The sequence below is a fragment of the Rhea pennata genome, chromosome 2 (genome assembly GCF_028389875.1).
Source record: "Rhea pennata isolate bPtePen1 chromosome 2, bPtePen1.pri, whole genome shotgun sequence".
Classification (NCBI taxonomy): domain Eukaryota; kingdom Metazoa; phylum Chordata; class Aves; order Rheiformes; family Rheidae; genus Rhea; species Rhea pennata.
This window is the reverse complement of record NC_084664.1, coordinates 60,229,667-60,255,257: the sequence shown is the minus strand read 5'-3', so window position 1 is coordinate 60,255,257 and position 25,591 is coordinate 60,229,667. Positions and strand designations below refer to the sequence as shown.

The 25,591-nt window shown below is 37.8% G+C and overlaps 1 protein-coding gene across 1 annotated transcript in view; it reads right to left on the bottom strand.

Moving 5' to 3' along the window:
- The window catches only part of CNTNAP2 (contactin associated protein 2), a 1,099,877-nt gene that overhangs the window by 194,884 nt on the left and 879,402 nt on the right, over window positions 1-25,591 (bottom strand). Inside the window, exon 14 of the mRNA XM_062569605.1 lies at window positions 5,995-6,151. Within this exon, the coding sequence (XP_062425589.1) occupies window positions 5,995-6,151 (157 nt within the window). The remainder of the gene's footprint in view (window positions 1-5,994; window positions 6,152-25,591) is intronic.

Genomic DNA, 25,591 nt, shown 5'->3' with positions numbered 1-25,591 from the left:
CTTGTCCCTTCTGATTGCACACCATGCCTTCAGTTGCTGGCTAGATAGGAAAGTAATAAGGAAAAGTAATAAGGAAAAGTAATAAGGAATAGGAATAGAAAAGGAATGGAAAGGAAAAGAGAGGAGAGAGGGGAGAGGGGAGAGGGGAGAGGGGAGAGGGGTGAAGAGGAGAGAGAAAACCCTCTTACATCATTAACATCTTTTAATGAAGGATAGGAGAAGCCAGTGTAATGTAACTAGCCAGTTCTCTCTCAAGCAGCAGCTCTCTCATTAGGAGCTCATGTTAAAGGACAGATAGATTTTCAAAATCCCCTAAGCGAGTCAGAATCCAGAATACTGATTTCAATGGGAATTAGTACATACTATAGTATAGTATTAAACCTTAGTGCCTACCCACATCTCCAGGAGCCTTCAATATCTTGTTACATCCGTCTACAAATGACCTGCCCAGCATAAGGCACACTATATTGCCAAAGCCACAGGCCAGCATTTAAATATCCTCCACTATTCCAGCCACTAGAACACCTCAGGTCAGTCCCTGTTTAATTATCTTTTCTCACCATCTGAAACTTCCTTCTGAAACCTCCTTTGCAGGAGAAGAGTTTGAAGCGAAGGAGTGATGTATCCTGTAGAGCGTTCTGTCAAATATCTAACAAAAATAAAAGAGAATTTTGCAGACTCTGGAGGAAGAAACTTTAACTTGCAAACTGTTACAGAGGATAAACAAGAAAATTAGGCTGCCCATAGCCATTTGATTTATTCCTGAAGTCAAGACCCCTGATGATAAAGTGGTTCTGAATTGCTTCAGCAACAATTTAGTTTTGCCTTAGTGACATACTAGTGTTATTTTCTTTTCCTTGCTCTCCATTCATCTGACAATTGTCTGATTCATTGTTAGCTTTGAAGCCACTGCTATTTTCAGAGATGTTATCCACATCCATATCCTCTGGAATTTTTGAACTTGCTTTTTTCCCTTCTCTTCTCTCCCCCTTTTGTTTTCATTGCTCACTTCTTCCATTTGTCCAAACTCACAGGATCTCTAAACTCTCCCTCAATTCCTCTTTATCATCTCCAGGACCATCAAACATTTCTTGAAAGTTTAGCAATCACATCACTAGTCATAAATACTGAGTAACTAACCATTATGAAAGCACAACACCCAGCACTTCTTGTATTTTCTATGCCATAACATAAAAACCGCAGGTGGATAGAGGTGTGATATGCACTGAGAGCTGCATGGCAGTGATGTCCCTGCTCTATTCTGTAATTTAATATGCACCCTCATCAATAAGTGCTAAAGGAAAAAGCTCGTTATAGCATCTCTTCCCAGTAAATCCACCCACAGAATCATTTCATTCCTTCTCACATGTTACGGCGGCTACATAAGGAAAAGCAAGCAGCCTGTGGAGTAGAAACTTTTATCAAGATTCCCAAAGGAATCTAGGCATTCAACTCACTGTAGGATCAAAGCACATTAGGAACCTAAAATTCTTTGCCGATCATCATATTTGCTGCTTAATTGGTATAGTTTATCTCTCTCTCCAATGCTATTGATTCTTTAATAAAACTAAGAACTAAACTATTTAAAAAGACATACATTTTACCTAAATGATTCAGTTGAAGAAAATTTTGTTCAACAGTTACCCAGGGAATTCCTTGTTGCTGACAACAGCAACCTCAGTTTATTCTCTCAAGACTGAGGCATTCTGACTTTGAAAGTTGACAAGACTCTCTTCAACAAATCATCTTGGTTAGCGAGCAAAACTAAGTTTTTTAATACATTTTGGTTCACTTCTGGACTGGTTTCATACTGGCCACAAACAATGGATAATGTCAGGACGAAGGTTTGCTTTGGTGGGAATGCTCTGGGTGAAGGAAGATCTTCCACTTGTGTTTTGTTTTTTTCTTTCTTCTTCATCCATAAAGCTTTATCCTGGTAACTTTATCCTGATAATATTTACATTGCAGTAACATCAAGCCCTCATACAACTGAAAAGAACAAATCTAGTCAAACACAAAACTCAGGACAAAACAAGTATTTTTGGGCTGCATGTTAACCTGTCCCTTGTGCCTATGCACCATGATACAGATCTTGATTGGTCACTGATTATATTTTTCCAGAGGACCTCTGAATCATTCAGTGCAGGGGGCAGACAACATTCACTGAGTAAAACACTACTCACTACTCTGATTTACCCTCATGGTTCAATATGTGGACTCCATCTTATATTTAATGCGTATTTCAACTCTTTCTATAAAGACAGCATTATCTCATTGGCTTTTCTATAGTGCTCATTACTGTAGGAGATGATTGCTTCATAAATCTACCTATCTTTGCAATATCTTCATAAGGTGAACAACCGTCATCATTCCCATTCTACATATTGGATGTTAAGGCCGAGACATATATGGTTAAAGGCACACACTCGTTTTTAGTGTGCAGTCTGAGATGCCTGCAGGCTGCCTTTTTTTTTTTTTTTTGTTTTTTTGTTTTTTTGTTTTAGAGTACATAGCATTAGTTAAGATCAGATAGAACATAACTAACCTCACTGACTCCAGCTGCAGCTGTGACTGTTCAGTACTTCCGCAGATTGGATCTCTGGGTCTCCAGTTAGGGACACAGAAAATTAGGATCCAACAGTTAGGATACAGCCTCCAAAAAATGACTTACAAAACTTGGTCAGCATCATGTGGTAATTTTGTTCCAGAGGCAGTGTTAGAACCTGATTCTCTGGGGGAGCATTTTCCTACTTTCACTATGAGATCCTTGATCACACTGCAATTCCCTCCTTTACTTCTAATATAATTTCCAACCTCTGCAATAAAATTTTCAGACAATATTTTATTTATACTACATCACTGTGACTCAGTTTGACCCATTCTTCAATGGCCTCGCAACCTCCTTCTTTAAACAGAGGGTCCTGCAATTCCAAACCTGAACCTCCTGGACGACTCTTTCCCTTCTTCTTCACCTTTCATTGCTACAATTCCTCTCAGCAAATTTCTTTCCCCATTTTACTTCTCTGCTTGAGGAAACACTACATGCAAAATTTCCGTATGGCCTCTTAGCCCAGTTTGGCATATGCTCAGCCCTTCTGTTTTAGGGGACAATAAGTTCTTCTAAAATAAGTTTTGCTGATGAATTATGGTGAGATATGTGACAAACTGTTCTGTTAGTTTGTGCCTCAAGACTTGTCTGCTCAGTGTAAGCTGTGAATATCCCTGTACCACAGGGAATTTCCATACAGTGCAGGGATATCCAGGTATCTTTACTACAAGGGCTTATTAGCCTCTGTGTCCTGATGCCAAGACTGGTTATAGAGTTATCTCGGTTAGTCCTTGCTTGAAGATCTTTGCATCGTGCTCCCTTCTGTTCTGTAGTAATGCCCACAATATTCTTATTTTTTTTTAACCTCTAAAAATGCACGCACAATAGTTTATGAAACACTTGGAATATGTAAAGCAATATATACAAAAGCAAGATTGGAATTGATATGATGTGTGCTTTCACATCAACCCAATGCCTCTCTGAGTTTTCTAATAGCCTGCTCTGTCCTCTCTAGACTCCCTTTGCTACTGCTACTTCTGCTCACTGACACCAGTACTCCAGTGTCCTGCTGCAGATGCTGAAGTCCAAACCAGGAGCCGTTCTGCTGTCACCAGGGCTGAGTACTGCTGTGCTGGGGGCTGGTTAATGTTCTGCCTCTGCTAAGGGCAGTCTGCAAGGTGTCTCTACCTCTGGATCTCATTTGTTTTCTAGGTATCACTCAATCACCTTTGCTAAAGAAAATTCATAATTAGGGCTCCTCAAAATGACACTCACAAACAAGAGGTGTGATTTTGGAAGGAGCTAGATTTTGCTAAAGCTAAACTTAAAAAAAAAAAAGGAATCTTGAACAAAATGTCCTTTAAACGACAATAAAGCTTTCATTTCTACTTCTGATTGTACACACTGCAAATTAAAATGTAATATTCAGTCCTATAATCATTTTTTCATGAAATGTGCTATAATATACAGTAGAGTTTTCATGAAGAGAAACTGAAGCCTATTCAGAAAAAATACAGCTTTATAAATGCCTTTCTCAAATGGTAATGTTGTTCTTGTTTAAAGTTTTGAATAAACAGTCATATTTATGAAGGAAGCATTAATAGATTCCATAAAATCTCACAGTATACCAGGGTCACAGGGGTTTTAAGAAAGGATTATTGAGTGAAGGCTGCTTATTAAAATATCTGTGACACTTAGAGAAGCTACAAGAAAAGATCAAAAGTCAACGTTATTTTCCCCATGCATTTCCCTCAGCGCAAGAAGAAAACAGCCAACATATGGTACACAGAGAGTATTATTCATAGCTACATGTCCAGTGCCTCAAGCAATGAAAAACTTAAGTGCTCCTAATTCTGTCGTTATCCGTATTATTATTATAATACCTTCCTTTTATCATAACCATTTTGTCACAAAACCAAACCTGCCTCCTGCCACACTGCTCCAGTGCCAGATGTTTCAATCAGAGTCTTGTGACTCAATATTTTTCACTCTCTGCCTAATTCTAGCTCGGAAGCTTGGCTCCATATCCAGCTCCTCTGTCTCTAATACTGACTTCTTGCTCTCCGCGGTGTTCTACAGTTCATCCTGTGTCATAGCTCATAGTGTTTTATCCTAACAATGACAAGGCTTACTGTAGCAATGACTGTGGCAAAATATTTCTCAGTTTGATTTTCCCACATCCTCATCTATCATTTCTGAAGGTCTTGGAAATTTCCTTTATTACTCTTATTTTGATTTTTCATACTTCATTCTTCCCATTGTTCCCTTTTTTATCTCTCTGACATATCATGTGATTGTTGCAGCTCTGCAGAAACCCATACAACTATTAATGAATAAATTGGCTCAAGATGGTTTATGAGCCAAAATTGATTCAAATACCAACAAGTTGCCATTAATGGAAAAAGTGCTCATAAAAGTATGGATCTAATTGGTCACTGAGCATTGCATACCACGTAAAACATGATACTGCCTGTCAGGACAAAAGGGACACAAAATGTTAAAACTCATAAACCAAGCATTCGCAGAGCACAGACAGGGGCTCACACAAAATGATAATGTGTTTTATGCAGTAGGTTCATTCTTAGAGCATTTATGGGGAATATCAGAGATGCAGGTTTAATTCTCTTTTCTGTCTGAAGGGATTTAAACCCACATCAATTACCTCACGGCAGAATGCCCTGTTACCAGGCTGTAAAATATTCTGGGGTAGGACTTCCTCAGTCCCTCTGTTAAAATTGTTCCACCTGGGATGAATCAATAACTATTTATTAGATAAGGAACTAGAACCACTGTCTCTCAGTCTTTCCCAAATGGGCTGTGGGTTTGTAGTCTCAACCAAGAGGGCAATGAATATTTAATTATCTCATGCAAAGTGAAATAGCTTCACCTGAAGTAGAGGAGAGCACCTCGCTCTATAATACCCTCTAAACCTAGTTCTTAACACATTTTTCTCATGCAACGTGGATAATGAAGGTGGAAGTCACTAGCTGAGCAACTTGAACACCTGTCTCTCACAGTCTGCAGTCAAATGCAGTAATAGCACTTAAAAAAGCAGAAAATCTGGGAAAAATCTATGTTGCAGGGATAAAAATAAATACTATACCATAATAAATCTGTGTGAGGGAAACAGTTACATCTTCAGCCAAAATGCTGGCCTTTCCTATTAGTACTTGTCCGCAACTTTAACGTTCTTTTCTATAGTTCATTTGAATTCAAAACATAGATATGTTTCACAAATTTGTTAATAACTCATACTGCAGATAAAATGGTACTGAACATATGGGTAGAGGTTTTGCAGTAGGAGGGATTACTGTAATAACATTTTTGCCTTCAATCTTTGGTAAAAATTGAAATATTTAAATAAAAGACCTTCAAGACTATGGCACCAGATATTAAAGCTAAGAGATTCCGATAAGTCTCATGCTGCCTGCTTGCAAACTACTCACCATTGTTTGTAATCAGCATCGCAGTTGCAGTAGTACTTGGGATCCGTACAGTTGCGTTCAATGCCGCAGGCACATTTCTGAATGCCAGGTCCTGATCCGCCCCAATAGTAGTGCTTCTCATTGGCTTTTCCAACCCACCAGGTATACGGATTCCCTTCTGCAAGGAACAAGAACACAAGGTTATGATGCATTGAAGAGGTAGCGCTTAATAATACATTATCTGGGCTCAGGTGTTTAATATGCAAACAGCATTAACAACACATAACTGGACAGCCATCCTGCATAGCTGGCAAACAAATGCATCCGTTATTACTGAACAATTCAAAGGGCACTGCCAAGTGAACAAAACACATTTTATTTTCTGTATTTACACTATGTAGAGCTATTGAATTAATCAATTTTTTTTTACCTTGTATGCTCTTTGTTTAGCTTTTAAATTGTTCTCTCTTTATGTAAGGAAAATATGTGAGCAGGTTCTGTAACTGTTTCAAATTAATTCAAGTTCATATAGTTAGCTATCAGATGGAGAATTCAATATTTGACTACAAATGCTGCACAGAGAGACATTTATTTTCATTTTGTTTTTAAATAACAGCTTTTCATTGCAAATTAATCTGTTTTCACTGAAAGATAAACAAGTTCATCATGCTCTCTCCAGCTGGTCCAAAGCAAAGCTTAAACAGACAGTATCAGCCTCCAAAAGAACGTAATAATTTTTTTCCAATTTCTAAAAAATTTCACGGTTTTAGTGCTTGAGCAAAGGTCATCTTACCTCAGATATAATCATATTCCTTGGCTTTGTAACTTGGTATTTTCGTATGCTGCTATAAGTTCATTTCTAATATTGTTGGACTAACTAAGCCTCTTATGTGTAAAGAAATACAGAACTACTTTAATTTCTATTTTATAAAACACCCTTATTAGAAAAGCTTCTCTTCATACCGCTAGTTCAGCAAGGCACTTAAATATGAGCTTAAGTTTAATCCTATGTGAATAACTCAGTCAATTTCAATATAGTTATTTTAGTGGATTTTCACAATTAAAAAACACGATGGAACTCAGATTATAAACCTGTTTCTTTGCAAGATCTTTTTTTCTCTTTCTATACTGCTATACATAGCAGTTTGTCATTAAAGCAAATGAAGCTGTTTGTAATACACTTATTAACACATTTTACATGTAAAATCCTCTATAACAGATATTCTGTTTTTCTTCGAAATAAGACTGAAATAGTTCTGTCCGTACATCTCACTTACACATCCCCAAAATCCTGCATCTATAACCCTAAAAATAATCACCTCACAATTAAATTCCATCATCCAGACCATAAATCTAGTTCCTCTAGACATTAAGTCTACTTCTATCCCAAAGATATGTTGAAAGTAATCCATACAGATCTTTAAAGAAAATTAAAATCTAGAGAGATGGAGAGAGCAACCAAATACTTCCAGGCACGTTAAAAAAAAAAAAAAAAAAATCAGAAAACTTCACCTCTGAAAACACTTACTTTATTTAATGCTTTTGAATTGTTAAACACAGTATAAAAACACCACTATTGAAAATACAGTAATGTGACAAATTTGGGGTCGCTGACGGTTTTTATTCGTTGTTACTACCACCGCACAGCATGGCCATTCAACCACAGAGCTAATGCACTGGCTATGGTAATAGAATGACTCAATTTGAGAGTCTTAATTGACCATTTTGGCTTCTGTGTCTTGATTACACGGGAAGGGCAGGCTGTGAGTTAGAAGAGCATGTTATGTAAGCGCTGCAGTAGCATTTCCAAGCTGTAATAAAACGTATCAGATATGGTATGCCTGGCTTCCAAAAGATTATTCAAGGAGAATCATTTAAAGGTAGATGCTCTTTCCCACAGTTAATGACTGAATTGTTTTAATTGACAGAGGATCCAACCATAGCATCAGTGATACAGGGAGCTGCTATTATATTTTTTGTTATTTTTGAGGTTAGTTTATGTGCTGTAGTGGAAAAACTACAGTTTCAGTCAAAATTTTGTTTGTTTACACATTTCCTAACAAGCAAAGGATTGCATGATTCAATCAGCAAGTACTTCACCAAGAAGCAAAATTATTGACTAGAGTACTAGAAGGAAATAAAATTACTAAGATTTGTTAAAAAGAGGATTTAAAATGCAGAAAACAGGTAGAAATGATTAAAGTGGGCGAAAGTGACAGCATAATTAAACACCACAGTGATGGGTATTGTAGAACACTGCGACAGACACAAACCGAGCATGTTTTAACTTCTTTAAACAATAACCAATATACAAATTGAAATCGAGGATGCTTTAGACAGATATTTTTCACGTGTATTGTTTTCAGTGTTGATATACTGCTTTACTCCAGCTAGGGATCTGGCCCAGCCAGGGTGCGTGTGCCTCCATTATTAAGAAAAAACTTGCTACCAGGCTGAGGAACGCAAATGAATTTAGGAAGATAGTAAGACGCATGACGAATTTCCAGAAAAGTCAAGGAGGTAAGCTCTGATTTTAGGGGTTTTGCGGTCAGCATTTATTCTGACAGCCATGCCCATGATCAGGAAACCCCACACTGATACACGGACAACTGGTGGCCCTTGTGGACACTGCGAATGGTCTATAATGGGCATGCAGGTTGTGCTAGGGCTTGTGCCGCAGGGCACCTCACTGCCTGGCTCCCATCACGGGCTCCCAGGCTGCAGGGCAGACTTTGCATTACCATACAACCTGATGCACCAGAACAGGATGATCCTCACACTAGAGCACCCTGCTCCTCAGCGGTCTGCGCAGGAGGCCCTGGAGCTGCTTCATATTCTACAGCTGATTAAAAAAGAAAAACACGAGGAGACGCTACTGTGCCCCATCTGCTCTGCGCCAGCCAAATGAGAAAGGCTCTTTCTGGCCACTGTGTTTCCCTCCAGCCATGCAAGACAGGCAGGATTTTGTCTGGAGTTTATAAGCTCCAAATTAGGAACAATTTGCTATGCAGATACATATATACCCAGATGACGGAGTACGAAACACAGTAATACTATGGGGTAGACTAAAAGATCAATAGAAAACAGAAGCTGTAAGAAAAATCAATCATGAAGGGAACAAACCATTTAGAAATAGGACCATACTCTCCCATTCTGCCCCATTTTATACAGCTATTGTCTCCTTTTGAGAATGTGAATGTTCCTGTTTTATAGCTCTTTGCTTATTATTTCTGCCCTAGAAATTGCTGGAAAGGGTTGATACAAATAAATGGAGCAATGCACTCCAGTATGAAGACTGATCACTAACAGAAATCACTGTAAACATCACAGTATTTTATCATACACAGCTATTCTGCTAAAATATTAATACTTTTGGCTTTGGGTTTTAGACGTGAGTAACTTCAGTTTCAGGAGGAAAAACAGTGGAGGGAAAAAGTTCTACATACATGTTGTCAAGCGTATTGCCATGGCAAATTAACACCAGAAGATATTTTTCTATTTTTTAAGCTCTTTTCTTCACACAGAAGCAAATTTTGAGTCACGGGACGACATATTATTTAATTGTTAAGAGCTTATTTTTTTCAAAGGGCTGTGGAGAAATAGCATCAGGACAACAAGGAACAGGAGAGGAACTTGCAGTCTGCCTTGGGGTTTTGATTAGAATCCAGTATTGATGAAGAACTACTCTCTGGGAAGGAAACCACTCTCCTCTGAGGACTGCTGTAGGAAGTATCTAAATAAGTACATGTGTACTAAGTGTATGATCAAGCTGCATTTTCATTTACCTTCTTGAAGAGAAGACTCTTACAGGTTGCAAGTGCTTTTTATTCTGTCACATAAAAGAAAAGTAATCATGCTACTGGAGTATAATGTGGATACCAAAAAAATGGACAAACATATCCAGCCCTTAGGAGGTACATTAACCTTACAGACACAGTTTATGTCTGAGTTGTGAAAGCAATCTTAGCGAATACTCTTTTAAGGGCAAAACAGCTCATCTCATTTAAATGGGGTATGATACGGACAGAGAATTTTGCCAGAACATCAAATTCAAACCATATGGTTAGTGATTCAAATCTCATTCTGTCTAGAAAAAGCCTTTAACATTTACTTGTTATGTTAAAGTGGTTGGTTATGTTAAAGGTAACAGTGGTGGCAATGGCTTTGCAATGCTGCAATTTGGTGAAAAGTAATGAAAAATATTAGTTCTTATCTAAATCCACGTACAACGTTATCCCAAAATTGCAGTAATTAAGTCACAGGTTTTAACAAATCCAGCCATCAGTGTTTTCTGTTAAGTAGTGCTCCACAGAAAATTCAGAAAAGAGAAAAAGACTAAGGAAACCTCTTTGTATTCTCACAGATCTTGAGTATCATAAAAAAGCCATTTCTTTTTCATTTCATAAATATCTCTTCTTATGAATCATTTCATTTAATATAAAAACATACCCAGTCGAAGTTAATGTAGTATGAACAGAACTCTTAACAGTCAACAATATATTTATTTCTAACATAGAACAGTCTCACAATATCTAATTTTTGCAAGAACACTACATTCTATTAAGCAGTTAATAAAACATTATTTTTAAATGCAACTGATTAATAAAATATGGGATAATTTCAACATTTGGGGGCTCTTGTTTCAAAGCTGCTCAGTACCTGAGTGGCAGTAATTGAAGTGGCAGTATTGAGAGAACTCAGATTATGCAGCTGAATGAAGTGGACAGATACTCAAAAAGTGCTCAGTATTCGGATGTTTCCATTCACAATACAGCCCTTACAGTGCTGATGACTGCATCTGTTACTTGTAAACTACCTTAAGGAGCTAAATGCCGCTCTTTGATTCATCATCTCTTCCCAATCATAAAGTTCGCTTCAGTCTCCTCCTCTTCGCCTCATCAGAAAATACCACCTTTTGCAACAGTAACCTGCAAAGCCAGCCTCGCTGCCATAGCCACTGAAGGAAGAGTGGAAGTGTGTTGCTTCTGCAGAAAGGGAGGAGGCTGCTCTCAGCTTCAGCAACTACTCTTATTTTTCCAATTTCCAGAAACAAGAGAGCAACCGGGTAATCATCCCAGGCTCTTTCCTTGGTTCTTTGTCCCAGCTTTTTCCCCTTCTTAGCACTTCATCTTGGGAGGAACGGCAACAGGAATTAATATTGGCATTACTGCTAAGAATGTGGTCCATTTTGCCCAGTATTCTGTATCTGACAGTGGCAATGGAAGGCAATACTTAGGGACAACACGTATGTTGGGCTGTTGCTTGTGGTTCATTAACTTTGCTCTCCCTCACCATCCGGTAACAGCATTAAGGATGCTAAAGGCTTTACCCCTGCCTCTTCCTGTTAGTATCTATTTATGGATCCACCGCCCATGAATTTGCCAAATCCCCTTTTGAACATGCTTCTACTGTCTGCATCCACAGGCTCTTGTGGGGAATCAAAGCAAGCTGCAACTTGCTCTGGCTGGGGATGACCCTACCTCTACATACCAGGAATTCTTCCTCACCTTTTTCTGATCTTTAAAATCAAAGGGAATTAAAAAAGGCTAGGAACACTCCCAAAACAAAGCCAGTGGTTCATAACCTCTGAAAAAAATGAGACCATTAAAGTTCACTGGAGCAGCTTACTTTAACAAATGTGTTTAGCTGATCCCCTACATGCAATTAAGAGCTAAGCTATCGGACTGGATAGGTTTGCATTGAAGTACATGGAAAAATGGAAAAGGTGTTTGGATGACTGATTTTTTTTTCTTTTTGAAATGGGATAATTCCAGTTATTCATTAACATAAAAGTTTCCCTAATAAATTCTAGGGATTGTCAACTATTACATTATGTGCACAGTTGCTACATTTTTCTGTAAACCTTCTTTTGTTTGCTTCTTTGCTGACTGAACACATCAAATCAGCAGGAGTTTAATTTATTGCCTAGTTCTTACTATTAGAAGGATAGGCCCAAAGATATCTTTCTGAATAGTTATAAAGTACCTACAGCTTTGGAAGCCTAAATTAATGATAGTTAGAAAGGAAATTTATATACCAGGGATAATATACGATTAAGGCACTAGAAAGAGAAAACTTTAAAAAAAATATTAATCTGTACGTGTGGAAAAGCTGTTAGAATTCTTCTATGTTTGAATGAAATGCATTCTTTACACTTTGTATTAAGCTACACTAAAACATACAGTAATTTTAGACTAGCTGTTGATTTTAAGTCAAGGTTCATTAGAGTCTGTGCAGGAACTCTCACTGATATTGTACTGAAGAAAGAGGCACCGAAAGAATGATTTTATCTCTATTTAAGAAGTTCAGCATGCTAGCATGGCTCTGCGCCTCACAGTTCACTCTCACCTTGTTTTCTGCTGCCGCCTTTTCTCCTTGCACTTGCATCAGTAGCATCTTTTCCACACAGGTCAAACCACTCTTACCAACACTGTGACTCTCTTGCCTCAGCTTCTGAAGACTTGGTATTTGGCAAAAACAAATAAATAGGGTTTGATATCACCCATGTATTAAGTGCATCCATGTATTCTGATTTAGGATTCTTAAAGTCAAGAAAGCCAAAGCTGGGTAGACTCTGCTGATCTACTTAATTATGTGTTTATGTCATGTTGCTCACCGTTTTCCTTATGTATATAATTAGTCTCTGCCACTGACATGCATGGGTATCAGTATCAAGCTGGTAAGACACTTTGCAGGTTTACTGCCCCTGTCTTGTGTCATGAAGTGCTTGCCTGGACTGAACATGCTGAGTAGTTTCACGAAAAAAGCAGCGACTCCTACCTGAAAATACTGAGCCGTAGAGCAGATTCTGCTCTTGTTTGCACCACAGGCATATCAGTGTCAGTTTAAGTGACTGACTAAAAAGTTGAATTATTTGAAAATGACAGAAGAATCTATATGGCTGATGACATTTCCAGATTTTAGTGCAGAAGGTGGCTTCTTTAATGAAATAGTTGTTCTACTTCAAATATAAAATGAAAATTTTAGTGTAATATTTATACATGATAGTATTGAGAGTGTATTTATTTTATTTTAGTATTTTCTCTATTTTCTACTTCTTCAGTAATACTTTTTCCTTTGTCTTCTGTTATACAGTGTAGTGTAATATATGCACATGAATTTCATATATAAATGACATGTTAAAGGAAATAAATTCTTACGTTACTATTGTCATTTTGATATCTGATAAAACATCTTCCTTTCCAGCCAACTAGAAAAGGGACAGATAAGGAAAAGCTTATTACTTACAAAAAGATGTATCGGTGTTCGTAAGTCTCCTAATGACTATGGGAGTTAGATTAGTTATCTCATGGCAACATAAATGCAGCATTTGAACAAATGGGAAACGTAGGGCAGAGAACAGAGGTTTAAAAAGAAATCAGCCAACCAAAAACAGTAGCAAAAGAACAAAGCCTTGGCACCCCGGAAAGCAGAGCTCCCTAATTTATAGCTGCTGGAGAGCTTTATGGGATTACGACTGGAAACTTTTAGTTTATTATTTATGATAACTTCATTCTGTAGATACTCCTGTTTCTTTTGGTTCTTTTGTCATGGTGCTAAATCTAATAAATTCCTGTTTTTTTCTTTTTCTTTTTTCTTTTACTATGTCTATCCTGGAATATTTTTTCTTTAAGTTCACCGAGGGACTTGGTCTGACAGAAGTATTTATTTATAAAAACTGTGTAAACTATGTGAAAATTTAAGATTTAAAGTCTATTCAGAAACAGAATCATGAAATATGGAATATCCAATAAGCTTGTTAATACAAAAATTTATATGATTTGATATATAAACCCATGGTCAAGGCTTTTATTATTGTAAAAATACTTAAAATGAGATTTTTTTTCTTTCCTAAGTTGTTAAGGATCATGTTATACTTCAAAAGTAACTCCTAACTGAAAAATGTTGTTCATATTATGGTAAAAACGAAGATTAATATCGGAAATTACTTGAGAAAAGCAGGCAAAATATCAACGATGATTTTACATTGAAATATTCATAAGAACACTTTCAATTAAGCCATTTTTGCTTCAGAACCATTGATCAGTTATACGTATAACATACTGTAGGGCCTAACTTTCTTTGTGCCAAATCTCTGTGAAGATAATACAATGCATCCTCTCCAGTCTTTTCTTACTAGCACTTATGAACTCATCTTCCTTCACTGCTGTTGGAGGCAAGGCTAATGACCTCCCCAGCCCAAACTATAGGAGTGTCTGTGATCTCCACTATCAGAATTTGGAATCAGTGTTTCATATATACACCAGGAACCTGGCTTCTTAACTGTGTTTACACCTCACCATGCCCTTTCAGCTTTAGTTGCTTTTTGGTGCAAAAAGACTAGAGGAACCGAGAAGAGTTTAAATTTTATAGTCTGTATCTGGTCAACATTGGTGAAGTGTTTGAGCAACAATAATTACCACCTACTTGCTGGCACGCACGCCTCAAGTTGTCGATCAGGTACTGCAATGCATGAAAGTGTTCTCATATCTCATTACATTTGCCTGCTAATGTTTCAAAGAACATATAACAGGATGTATATATTGATTCCAGCATATAAAGCAGCAAATACAAAATCTTATCCTGGCCATTAGAGATTTGGTTAAAGAATGTTTTCGGTAAGGTAAAAACACTTCTCCTGGCTCTCTCTTTGAATAGATTTCTGTAATTTCTTTACTGTACCATATCTTTTTCTTAAAATTCCCTCCCCTGATCAACAAAAACGTAGGCAAAACAAACTTTTTTTTCAGAATTAGTAGGCTACAAAAAGAGGATCAGGAGGGAGAACTATCATGTTGGTGTCCGATGGCATCTTATGACAAAGCTTTCTGACAGCTTTATTTTGCTGTTAGACAGATTTACTCTTTGACCCAGCTCACAAAAAGCTAATATAGTACAAATGTATTTTTCCCTTGTCAAAACTCATATTCCAAGCTGAAACACTACTAACCAAGCCTGCCTTTTTATTTATTTATTTTTTTTTTTTGGAATCAGGTCCTACGGTGAGATTTAGCTGGAAAAGCAGCTGTTGGACTTTCTTGCATGCTACTATTTGATTTTTTTTAAAGTGAACCATTACAAAATCACTACGGTTCCTACCATACTCTGCAATGTAGTATGCTACAATTACTGGTGTTATAAATAACTGCGTAATGTAAATTTACTGAATCATTAGAGGCCAAAGGACAGTGTCTCTGCTCCAGCTAATACTAAGGGGAAAGTAAAAGTAAGCTCTTTTAGCCAATAATATGTCATTCATGGAGAATGTACACATACATATGTATTTTTCAAAAATAGTTCATTAAAATTTTGCATATATAATGCTGAAGCAATGGGATTACCAAGCTTGTTCTGGGAGGACATGCAGGATATCCACACCGGGATGCTCAGGTGCCAGCAACAGCAAGGCAGAAAAAGTACAGTGTCTTAGTAGTGGAAACACAGGCTACAACTAACACTTAATTTTGCCTAGCAAGGCTATGAAGAACTCATATTTCTATATCACGTGTTTGCAAAGAACATACCAGCGAAAAATCCATTCAGAAAGATTTCATGATGTTGCTAAAGAAGTGAGTGTCGCTTTGCGATTAGTTGCCAAGGTTATTTCTACCCAGTCTTGACACACAGGTAAAAAGCGTATCTATATATCCACACCCATTACCACTGACACATGGTAGGTTAAGGCCACTAAATCCCCTGAACTATTTAACTTCTTTATGAGGACTAAAAAAACCAACTGAAATTCACTGATGATATTTTAGCAGTAAGGGAAATTTTGCAGTTTTCTGTAGCAATAGCTTCCTCTTACAGCAGAGATCCACTGGGAAGCTTTCAGAAATTGTTATTAGAGCAACAATACTCTTACAAAATATGATTTATAAAAGGAGATTGTAAAATCAAATGGAAATTATTATATCAGACAGTATGAAGAGTCATTTAAGCTGGCATTCAATACATTGGAAACAAGGCAAATGCCAAAAAAAAGTTCCGTAAGAGGTTCAGTAAACGATACTGGTATTGACACTCACATGCTGTGATCACATTTTTAGATGAATTCCCTTGCTGTTAACAGATAATGACGACAGTCAAAATGTTCCTTAAATTTAAAATAGCTGAATAATTCTTGTGATCTTGCTTTGCACACCTACACAAGGGTGCTTTTAACCTTTACAGAAAGGAAAATAGATAACATTCTTAACTTAGATGTACCTACATGATTCACTCTTCTAGCAACACTCTGCTTCCTGCTGCTCCATTTTATCTGATTTGCAGTAATAACAGTGTACATGGAACTAAGTATTATGACTCCTTAAGAGCTGATGCCATTATTTTGCTAACAAATGAACTAAACCCAACAAAATCCCAAGGTAAATCAAGCTGCACTCTGAGTGAGCAGAACTAATGAAAGCTTTTCCTGCAAGCAGCCTTTCCTCAGAGGTGCCCCACCACTCTTCGAGCACTGCTCCCTTCAAACCATTGCTCCCTACCCCCAAGCACAGCCTCGCAGGAGTTTAAGGTGAAAGAAAAAAGCCATTAAAACAGCCAGAACACTTCAGGCTTCCCTTCACCCATGAGGACTCAATATCAGGCACTTCATAGGCAACATGGACCGTGGCAAAACTGGAGATTAGTTTGAGGGAGCAAAAGGCTTTTCTGTTGTTGATGAGGCTGCTGCTGTCAATTTTCCTTCCTCACTGATCCTTGAGGAACCTCAAAACACACAGCCTTACTTCTTCCTCCCCACTGTGGCTCCACTGCTGTATTGAAAGCTCTGAATTCCCGCTAGTTACAATGATAATCCTATGTCAGATCTCAGCGTCACACATTTTTTTTTAATTACACAGTGTGCATGTATAATTCTGAAAACACAGTTGGCACAACCATATGAATACAGACATTAGCCTCTTTGCATGGTAGCCCCGCTGCTCCCCAAATGACTGCCATTCCAAAGCTGGAAGGCATCCTATCCTTCAGAAATGAAAACGAAACAAAACAGGCATTTCCATGACTTGTCATGTGCTGTGTTCCATACAATAATAATGTACCCTAAATGGATTTCAAATGAGGAAAAAATGACTAGATGAGCCTCTGCACTGAGGCTTACAGCAGCCTGACTACCGAGCATATTCAACTGAAAATAAAGGAAGCCACACTATACAAAAAGTACAATGTTGGGACCAATAAAAATGAAAATCAGAGGTCCAAAACTGAACCATCTGTTAAGCAATGGCTGTTCGAGACACAAATGGAACATGTAAAAGAATAACACTCCCAAACACTCTCCCGTCAGATTGAATTTGCATCCCTCTCAAGTTCCTATAGTCCAAATCCTTTCATTTCATAGGGTTTTTGCTGCCTTTGAGATTAACCTATAAGGTATTACAGATTATTAGATCCTTTTATTAAAAAACAGATGAATGTATGAATAGCCTTTTAAAGGATATACTTAGTACACACGATTTTAGAAGCTGTATGAGATATGAATAACGCTAATGCCACTACAGAGAAATCTAATAAAATACGAATTTCAGAGTGAATGGAGAGAAGCAGGGAAATGGGTAACTGATTTCAGATGTGTGATGTGTTATTTTCAAACTTGTCAAATTTATCTCTGGATCCTGTGCTGGGATATGATCAAAAATAGCTAGAACCCCTTTTCCAGGTAATCATTTGTCAGGCTTGATTTCTCTTCTAGGTCAACTTGGGTCTCATGGCTACTGTAAGAACCATGTCTCTATTGATTTTGGGGGAACAGACATACATATTGATCGGAACTGACAACCGGAAAGGTTAGGTGATGTGTTTTACATTGTCAAATCACCACCTCCTGCAGTTTGAGTTCAGGGCACTCTTTTTCTTCATTGAAGCACATGGCTTGTTTCATCAGTGCAGCCATGCACATTCATTCTCACACGTGGGTTTTAGATTTCTCCATGGAAAAATAGAAATTGGCTAATGACGCACTTTATTGAGGACCTAATAAGATATTATAATAATCTCTTACTCTACAGAGTTGAAATGGCATTTCTTAACTATCTTTATATACTCAGAGGGCAGAGGAATTACACTGATGAAGTGTGTGAAGTACTCATTGCTATACTAATAATAGAAAAAGAACTCCAATTTCATCGTCTGCTGTAAAACTTGGTTTTAAAAGCCGATGCCAGAGCACTGATGTAAAGAGTGATTTCCCTTGCTTTGTGTGATAAAATTTGTTGTAGTCTCATGCTCTAGAGGAAGAGTGATATATTGGTGGAGGTAACAAAATTAAAAGGTTTTCAGTTAGTCAGTTCTTTGGAGAACTTCTGCTGTGGCACGTGGTTTTCTTTTGTGAGGGCCCAGAGAATCCTGCTCCCCAACAGGGGTTCCCTCCCGGCACTCAAGGCCAGCTGGCTGGTAAGAGAGAGCTGTCTGAGAAACCTCAGCTGCCCTTGGAGTTGCTCCAAAAAAACTGAGAGAAGTCTCAGCAGAGGCTCCCCCACAAAAACAGCTCTACTAGGCAACACCATCTTCAAATAGTGATATTAATGGGAATAAACTGGATGACTTTGATTTGGACCTATGATTTTTACACTGTTTTCTGCATCATATGCATCTTTTCTTCACCTGCTTCCATGATAAGGGTGCTCAGATGTCTACAGAACTACTGCTATCTTCTAAACAATGACTTAAATATGTGCTTAAGGAAAACAGATCACAACAAACACAACATTTCAATGCATTTCTGAACTTAGCTAAGAAAAATAACACTTGATATTAAGTGAAGTGTTAATTAAGAGATTCATACAATGCAAAACTGACATGGTTACTCACTAAATGGATGTAAAAATCAATGGATGAATCTCAAAACACAAAATTGCCATTGCTGTAAACAACCCAAAGCAAGGGATAATGACAAATATCATTGAAGACAAATTACTGATAGAGAGGTACCAAGCTGAACCACTTTCTAAGCTCAGCATTAAGCAAACAGTGTGCCCAAGTGAAAAATCAAATATTTGGAAACAAAGTATTCAAACCGTACTTTTAAAGTGGGGACAGTAGATCTGTTCCAGAAAGCAACAACTCTCAGCAGGATTTTAACACAGATGCACAGTATGGTACTGAGGAGGTATAAAAAACTCCAGAGATAAATACTTCTTTATTAGTAAGAGAAACATAAAAATCACTCCCCCGCCCCAGACTAGGATGAACTAGAGATAGAAACAGTGCATTGCACTCTTCATAAATTCGGCATATGATGTGACTGTTAATGATAGAGCAGGTCCACTCCTTACTGCTAAGAAGAAAAGTAAAAAATGGAGGGAGATTTTAAAAACTGTTACAGAATGAGCATATTGAAGAGCCTACAGTCTTTAGTTTAACATACAGAGCTCTCAACTTATGAGACAAAAACATTTTGCAAGTATGCTGTCATGCTGCATCTCAGTTAACATATTCTGCAAGTTCTCCTGCAGTGACTAGACCCTACAAGGCCCAGAATACTGCCAACTTTGGAAGTGAGATTTGGTTTAAGAGTTCAAAAACCCTGGAATAAAATGTTAAAGAGCAACTTGGTTACACACTATAAACACCTACAGGGAAAACAGAAATTTCAGAGGTTATTATGAAATTTTTCATTGCAGCAGACAAAACATAAAAGCAACTCACCAGTAGAAGAGGAAGCCAGGTAATTTAAAGCTAGAAATAAAGTTCAGTGAAGTTCACTAACCTTTGGCACAATTCACAGAATTATGATAGATTCTTCAACACTAAAAATTTGTATACTGAAAAATGAGATCTTTTCTAAAACATATGCTTCTGTTCTACATAAACAGAAAATGCTGTGCATGTTTTATATAGGAGGTCAGATTAAATGGTTGTAAAAATCCCTTCTGGTGTTATACTCTACATTGTAAATAAAACAAAAGATAGTGGCTACCTTTATAAACCAGGAAGCTTTGGTGCAGAATGTGACTGATTTTCCACTTGTACTTGACAGATAGTCCATAAAATGGATACTTGATTGCTTCTCTGCAAACAGCACTGGATTCCTGTTTGGTTTTGGTAGTGAATCCATCCAGGGTTGGTTTTGGAAGCTGTTACTTTTGTGCAGCGCTAGATTATTACAGTTCTGCCTCTGAGAAGTTGCTTCTCTTGTTGTGTTTCATTATCGTAATTTTATCCCCGGTTAGTGGACACACATGCCCCAACATGACATGGCCAAGTCATACAGCTGCACCAAACCCTCTCCTCAGCCTGCTTAGGTTGCATCTATTCATCAATGCCTGGTCAAAACTTGCTTCTTCTTCAATTTCCAAAGAATTGCAGAATAATTTAGAGTGGCTGTGGTTGGCGGGGGGGGGGGGGGGGGGGAGGAATGACAAGGGGAGAGCAGGACAATGACATCTGGAGGTCTTGTAGTCCCACTAGCTGCTCAAAGCAGTATGAGCTTCGTATTTAGGTCAGAGTGCTGATCTAAATCAGTACTCCCATATTTGGACATTTCCAAAGATATGGATTCCACAACCTTTCTGGGCAGCTTGTCCCAATGGTTAACTACTCTCACAGTGAAGAACTTCCTTAAGACCGGCTAGAATTTTCTCTGTTGCAATTTGTTTCCATTGCCTCTTACACTTTTGTTGCCCATCTCTGAGGAAAGTCTAAGTCTGTATTTGTTTTCTCGAAAGCCATCCTTTAGGTAATGGAAGACAGCAATTAAACCTGCATACAATGTCCTCTCCCCTTAGACTGCTATTCTTCAGGCTGAATAAACCTGTTTTTCTTTGCCTTTACTTGTACATCATCTGCTCCAGTCTCCAAACCATTTTTGTGACCCTGCCGCTGCAGTTGCTCCAGTTTGTCAACAACTTTCTTGTGTGGAGGAACACAAAATTGGACTGTTAAACTACCCAAGGTTCCTGCCAGCCCATTTCTCCAGTATGTAAATTGTCTTCTATCCACCCGACTTTATAGCATATTGACCAGACTGGTATTATATGTGAAATAGTGAGGGTGCATTCTGTCCTACCATCCTTTTTTTTAACATATCCATTGAACAGTATTGGCCTTAATATTGATCCCTGAGGAGGACCACTGCCTGTGAGCTGGACTCCGAATCACTGATGGTCCACTCAGTTTTCCGCTTACCTTGTAGTCTAAAGACACCAAGCCTGGTGACATTCAGAGCATAACGTAAGATTAGTCTCCCTTCTCAGTTTCAGATATTTACAACCGATCTGATAGAAAGACACTTTGGTGTTTGGACTAAGTACCCCTAGGTTTTCACACGTATTTCACGTAACCTTCTCTCCTATTCTACTTTTTGTATAACTATTATATGATTACTATTACTATTACTAATTCTGTCTGGCAGAATTAATTCTATAAATTAATTATTTTATCTATCAGATAAAAATGTGCATTTAACTCTCAAAGTGAGTGCCGTTTTCTAGCACATTTTCCTGCAACAGATTGAATTTACCAAGATTTTTGTGCGACTGATGTATCATCAGAGTTCTGAAGCCATTTCATTAATGTGAACTCAGACAGACTGACCAAGCTCTAGCTTTTAATTTTCTGCCTGCACTAAACACCTGAGAAAAGGCCATTAAAATTATTATTAAAAGCTTTTTCAGGGTATACAGAAACTGGCCTTTTTTTCAGACATTTGTACTATACAAATAGGGATATTTGCTGTCCTCTTAAACTTATAATCTCTTTGATGTAGATGCTGTCATGGAGATATTTTTAGAAATATGTTCAATCTGTGCTAGACAATACAAAGGCTTAGTATTTCTCTGCCTGGGTCACTTAAGATGATCTTTGAATTGGATGCTCTTGCAATTGCATTCACAGAATTGCTGTTTACCCTCATATTAAACCACAGCATATCACATTATATCACAAACAGGGATGCAGTTTGAGAGCAGCTTTAATATTTCAGATTGACTGCCAACAATTCACTGTAGTTTGTAGACAGTGACTTACCATGAGACAGAAACTAGCTAAAAGAGATATTGATGGTTAAGGAATATTTGTTTTCAGAAGGAAACACTAAAAAACATTCTGCACTATGAACTTGCTGGGTGAGGTCCAAAAAGAACTGCAAGCTGCAAGTCCCCTAATGAGTAACTTATGAATTGATTCTGTATCTTCTATGTCACACATACCTTTTGTTTATGACTTACTGCGGTTACCTGCATCTTATCAGGAATGACTGTGCCTCTAGCTGCTGTCTCTTTTCCACGTCTTAAATTCTGCCAGCCTCTAGGAAAGCAGAGGTGTTGTGCAATCTGACCTAACTGAAATGGCAGCTGAGAGTCTAATTTATTAATGGATGATCTGGAAAAAGTACTACACCTTTGAAGAACTACATACACAAAAAAAAGTCTTTTGGTACAGATGCCCCTCAATCAGCCAATAGGATGTCTAAAAGAAAGGACAAATGTTGAAAATCAAATCCTGCTGAGGTCTGATGGTACTTCTGGAACAGAATAGCCCAAGTAGAAGGTTGTTTTATGTTTAATCTACTGACCCACTGCAAACTTCCTGCACGACCTTGGACGAAATGTTCAATCTCTCCACATCTTAATTCACCCTGTAAAGCAAAGCACTTTTGCAGCCACAGTCATAAAATATTGCATTGTTGCTCAGATAAACACAGTAAAGCTTGGGTGGTGCTTGTGTAGTAATCTCCCAATTTCCCCCCGCCCTCAACACTTATAAACAGCAAAGAACACAGAGTTGCTGGCAAAGAACTTCAGACAGAACCACTAGTACAAATACTTTCTTCAGATTACCAGACTTGACGAGAAATTGCTGCTGAACCTATGTTAAAAGACAAACTAAAACTCTCAAGGAAATACTAGGCTATTTCGTTGTCACATAAATCGTTCATTTTTCTGCCTCCTAACCATCCCTCCACTCCTTCCAAAAGAGTAAAGACAGTATGACCACTGTTTTTAAGAGCAAGAATTTGGAAACTAATTAATCAACTTATGTTCATGGTAAGCTGGCAATCCAACTCAGAAATGAAATACACTTAATATCTTAGTCTATTTTACTAAACATACAAGAACCTTATTCAACCTGAACATCATGATATGAGCTTCCTTTCAAATACTTGGTACCTTACTGGTACCTTTCATCTCCTCAGTACACAAAGGAATTCCTAGACAAGAAGGTCACCTTGGCCTCAATCTAACTGTGCATGCAAAATAAAGAGAACATTCTTTCCTGTGCGCAGCTAAATGTCTTCTCTGATTACATACCACTAAGATTCATCACAGCTTCATGTACCTAGAATGAGTTATTAGTGAATTATTAATTATTCTGCCTTTGTCTTTGAAATAATTGTGGGGAAAAAAGGGAAAATCTGTATCCATAAATTTCACAGTAGGTCCTCGATTCTTCTGGTAATTTAAATCTTTCACTTCATATTTGTATATGCATAAGGCAAAATGGAATGGACATCTGTTATATACAGAGAAAAAAGTGGGAATTGCTTGCTACTTTCAGAAAAAAGTCGCAACTGTCTGAAATGAGACCTCCTTGATGACGCGAAAGGTTACCTAAATCTAACAGTCTCCCATTTACTTTCATTTAACTTGGAGGAGCTCGTGATTCCTCTATCCAGATCCATCAGTTTTGCTGCTGACGGAGGAAGCTGACCCATAGCGCAGCCAAGGACTCCAGGGAGGAGGGATCTGCTAGGTGAGATGGGTAGCTCCCTTCACGTCTCCCTTTACCCTCTGCACTGAGATGGGCCCCACTGGAGGAGACAGCAGAAGGGATTCAAAGACACAGTACAAATAGCAACAGACATACCTGAGAAACCTGCCTTCAGACAAGACATACCTATTTCAGAAGGAGGAAAAGACACGCAAGGCTGAGTAAAGTAAAAAGTAGTTTGCATCATAACAGAAATTTTCAGCCATTCCCAAGAAATAACCTATTACTCTAGCAGTTCAGTAGAGTGCTTCTTTAGCTGTAAATCAAACACTCTTCTTGAGATATTTGGCACTCTAACCTGAGAGCTATTCTGTGATGAGGTATGAAGAGGCAGTAATCAGCTGTGAGTTGTAAGTCAAATTCACCAAAAGCAATTTTATTTACCATTTTGTATATACTCCAGAACAAACAGCTCAGATCTACCATACAGTAAGACTAGCTTTAGCACACCTCGTATCAGATCAGAAATATTGCAAACAGATATGCAAAAGGTGCTGATTTGGTACGAACTCACCCTGCTGGTTCAAATTTGTTCCAAAGGCTATTATGAATTTACTCTGTACTGGCAGGCTTTGTGCTTTATCAAGTATTGTCTGCCTATACCACTTGAACTTTGTGCCAGCTCATGTACATCTGTTATCTGTCCTCCTGCAGGTGACATCAAACCAGCATAAGCACGTGAAACTCTTGTTAACTTCATTACCGTGCTCTCCAAAAAATTAAATGCAGATTCAGTCATGTTCACGTGCCTGAACTAGATCAAATATACATTGCTGGATCATCCAGTACTGTACAGAACTGATATTAATGATGAACTGATATTAATGGTAGTGGAACAGCCACAGACCTACTCGTTGCCAAATTTCCAAAACTGCATTCCTTGATTAGAAACAGACAGCAGCATCAATTAAGGCAGACTAGCAGGTCTGATAAATGATCAAAGATACAAAATGTACTTAAAGCTCATGTCTACAGTTCCAGAAATATGCCAGATGTTCTCCAAAACTTTTGATTGAAAATACAATAAAAAGAGAAGACTGTTTAAGCCAACACTTTTCTAGGAAGATGCTATGGCACATTACCTCCCTCATGGAAGATGACAGGTAGTAATTATGCACCATAATATTACATCTTTCTATTTTGTTTTTGTGAGCTAACAGTTCTGGAAGAGATATACAGATTGTTAGGATGCAGTATATTCTTAGGATCCTGTAATGAGCAGCAAAGAAATTTGCTCTTTGCCTTAATATTTCAATATGATATTTATTCTTGGTGCAGAAATGGTCCCCAAATGAACACTATAATTAATGGGAAACAGGACCAATACTTGACACTGTGGGGAGGAAATACCATAGGATAAATCAAGATCTTCTGGCTGGAGAAGGGGTAGTGGGAGAATACATATGAGCACATCCCAGTTGCTTTTCTACAGGGGAATCAGCATTATTTTTATCTGGGATCCCTATGGCCAGCCATTCACATTGGGTCCTCTCCAAACGGAAATGCAATACATTTCAGATGAAGCACCAGTTCTCTCTAGGTTTCAAGAGAGATAACACGAATATATGCACAAGGAATTATGGAGTGTTTCTGATGTCTGATGAGTTCCATCAGACTGAGCAAACTTCTGCATTACTGAAGCATTCAAGGCAGGTGATAGCAAAAGATCCAATTCTTCGGATGAGACAATATTTTCTTCTCTGTGTTACATTGCAGAATGAACATAGATTTTTTTTCCTGCACAATTCAAACCCAGTAAATTGGCAAAATCATAACATTTAAGTTTTACATTATTATTTATAAAAAGAGTAGGAAATAAAATTTCTAATTAACAGACACATTAGTGAAACATGTAAACAAGCATTTAAGTCTATAACTATTAAAACAGGGTGGCTTGAATGATAAC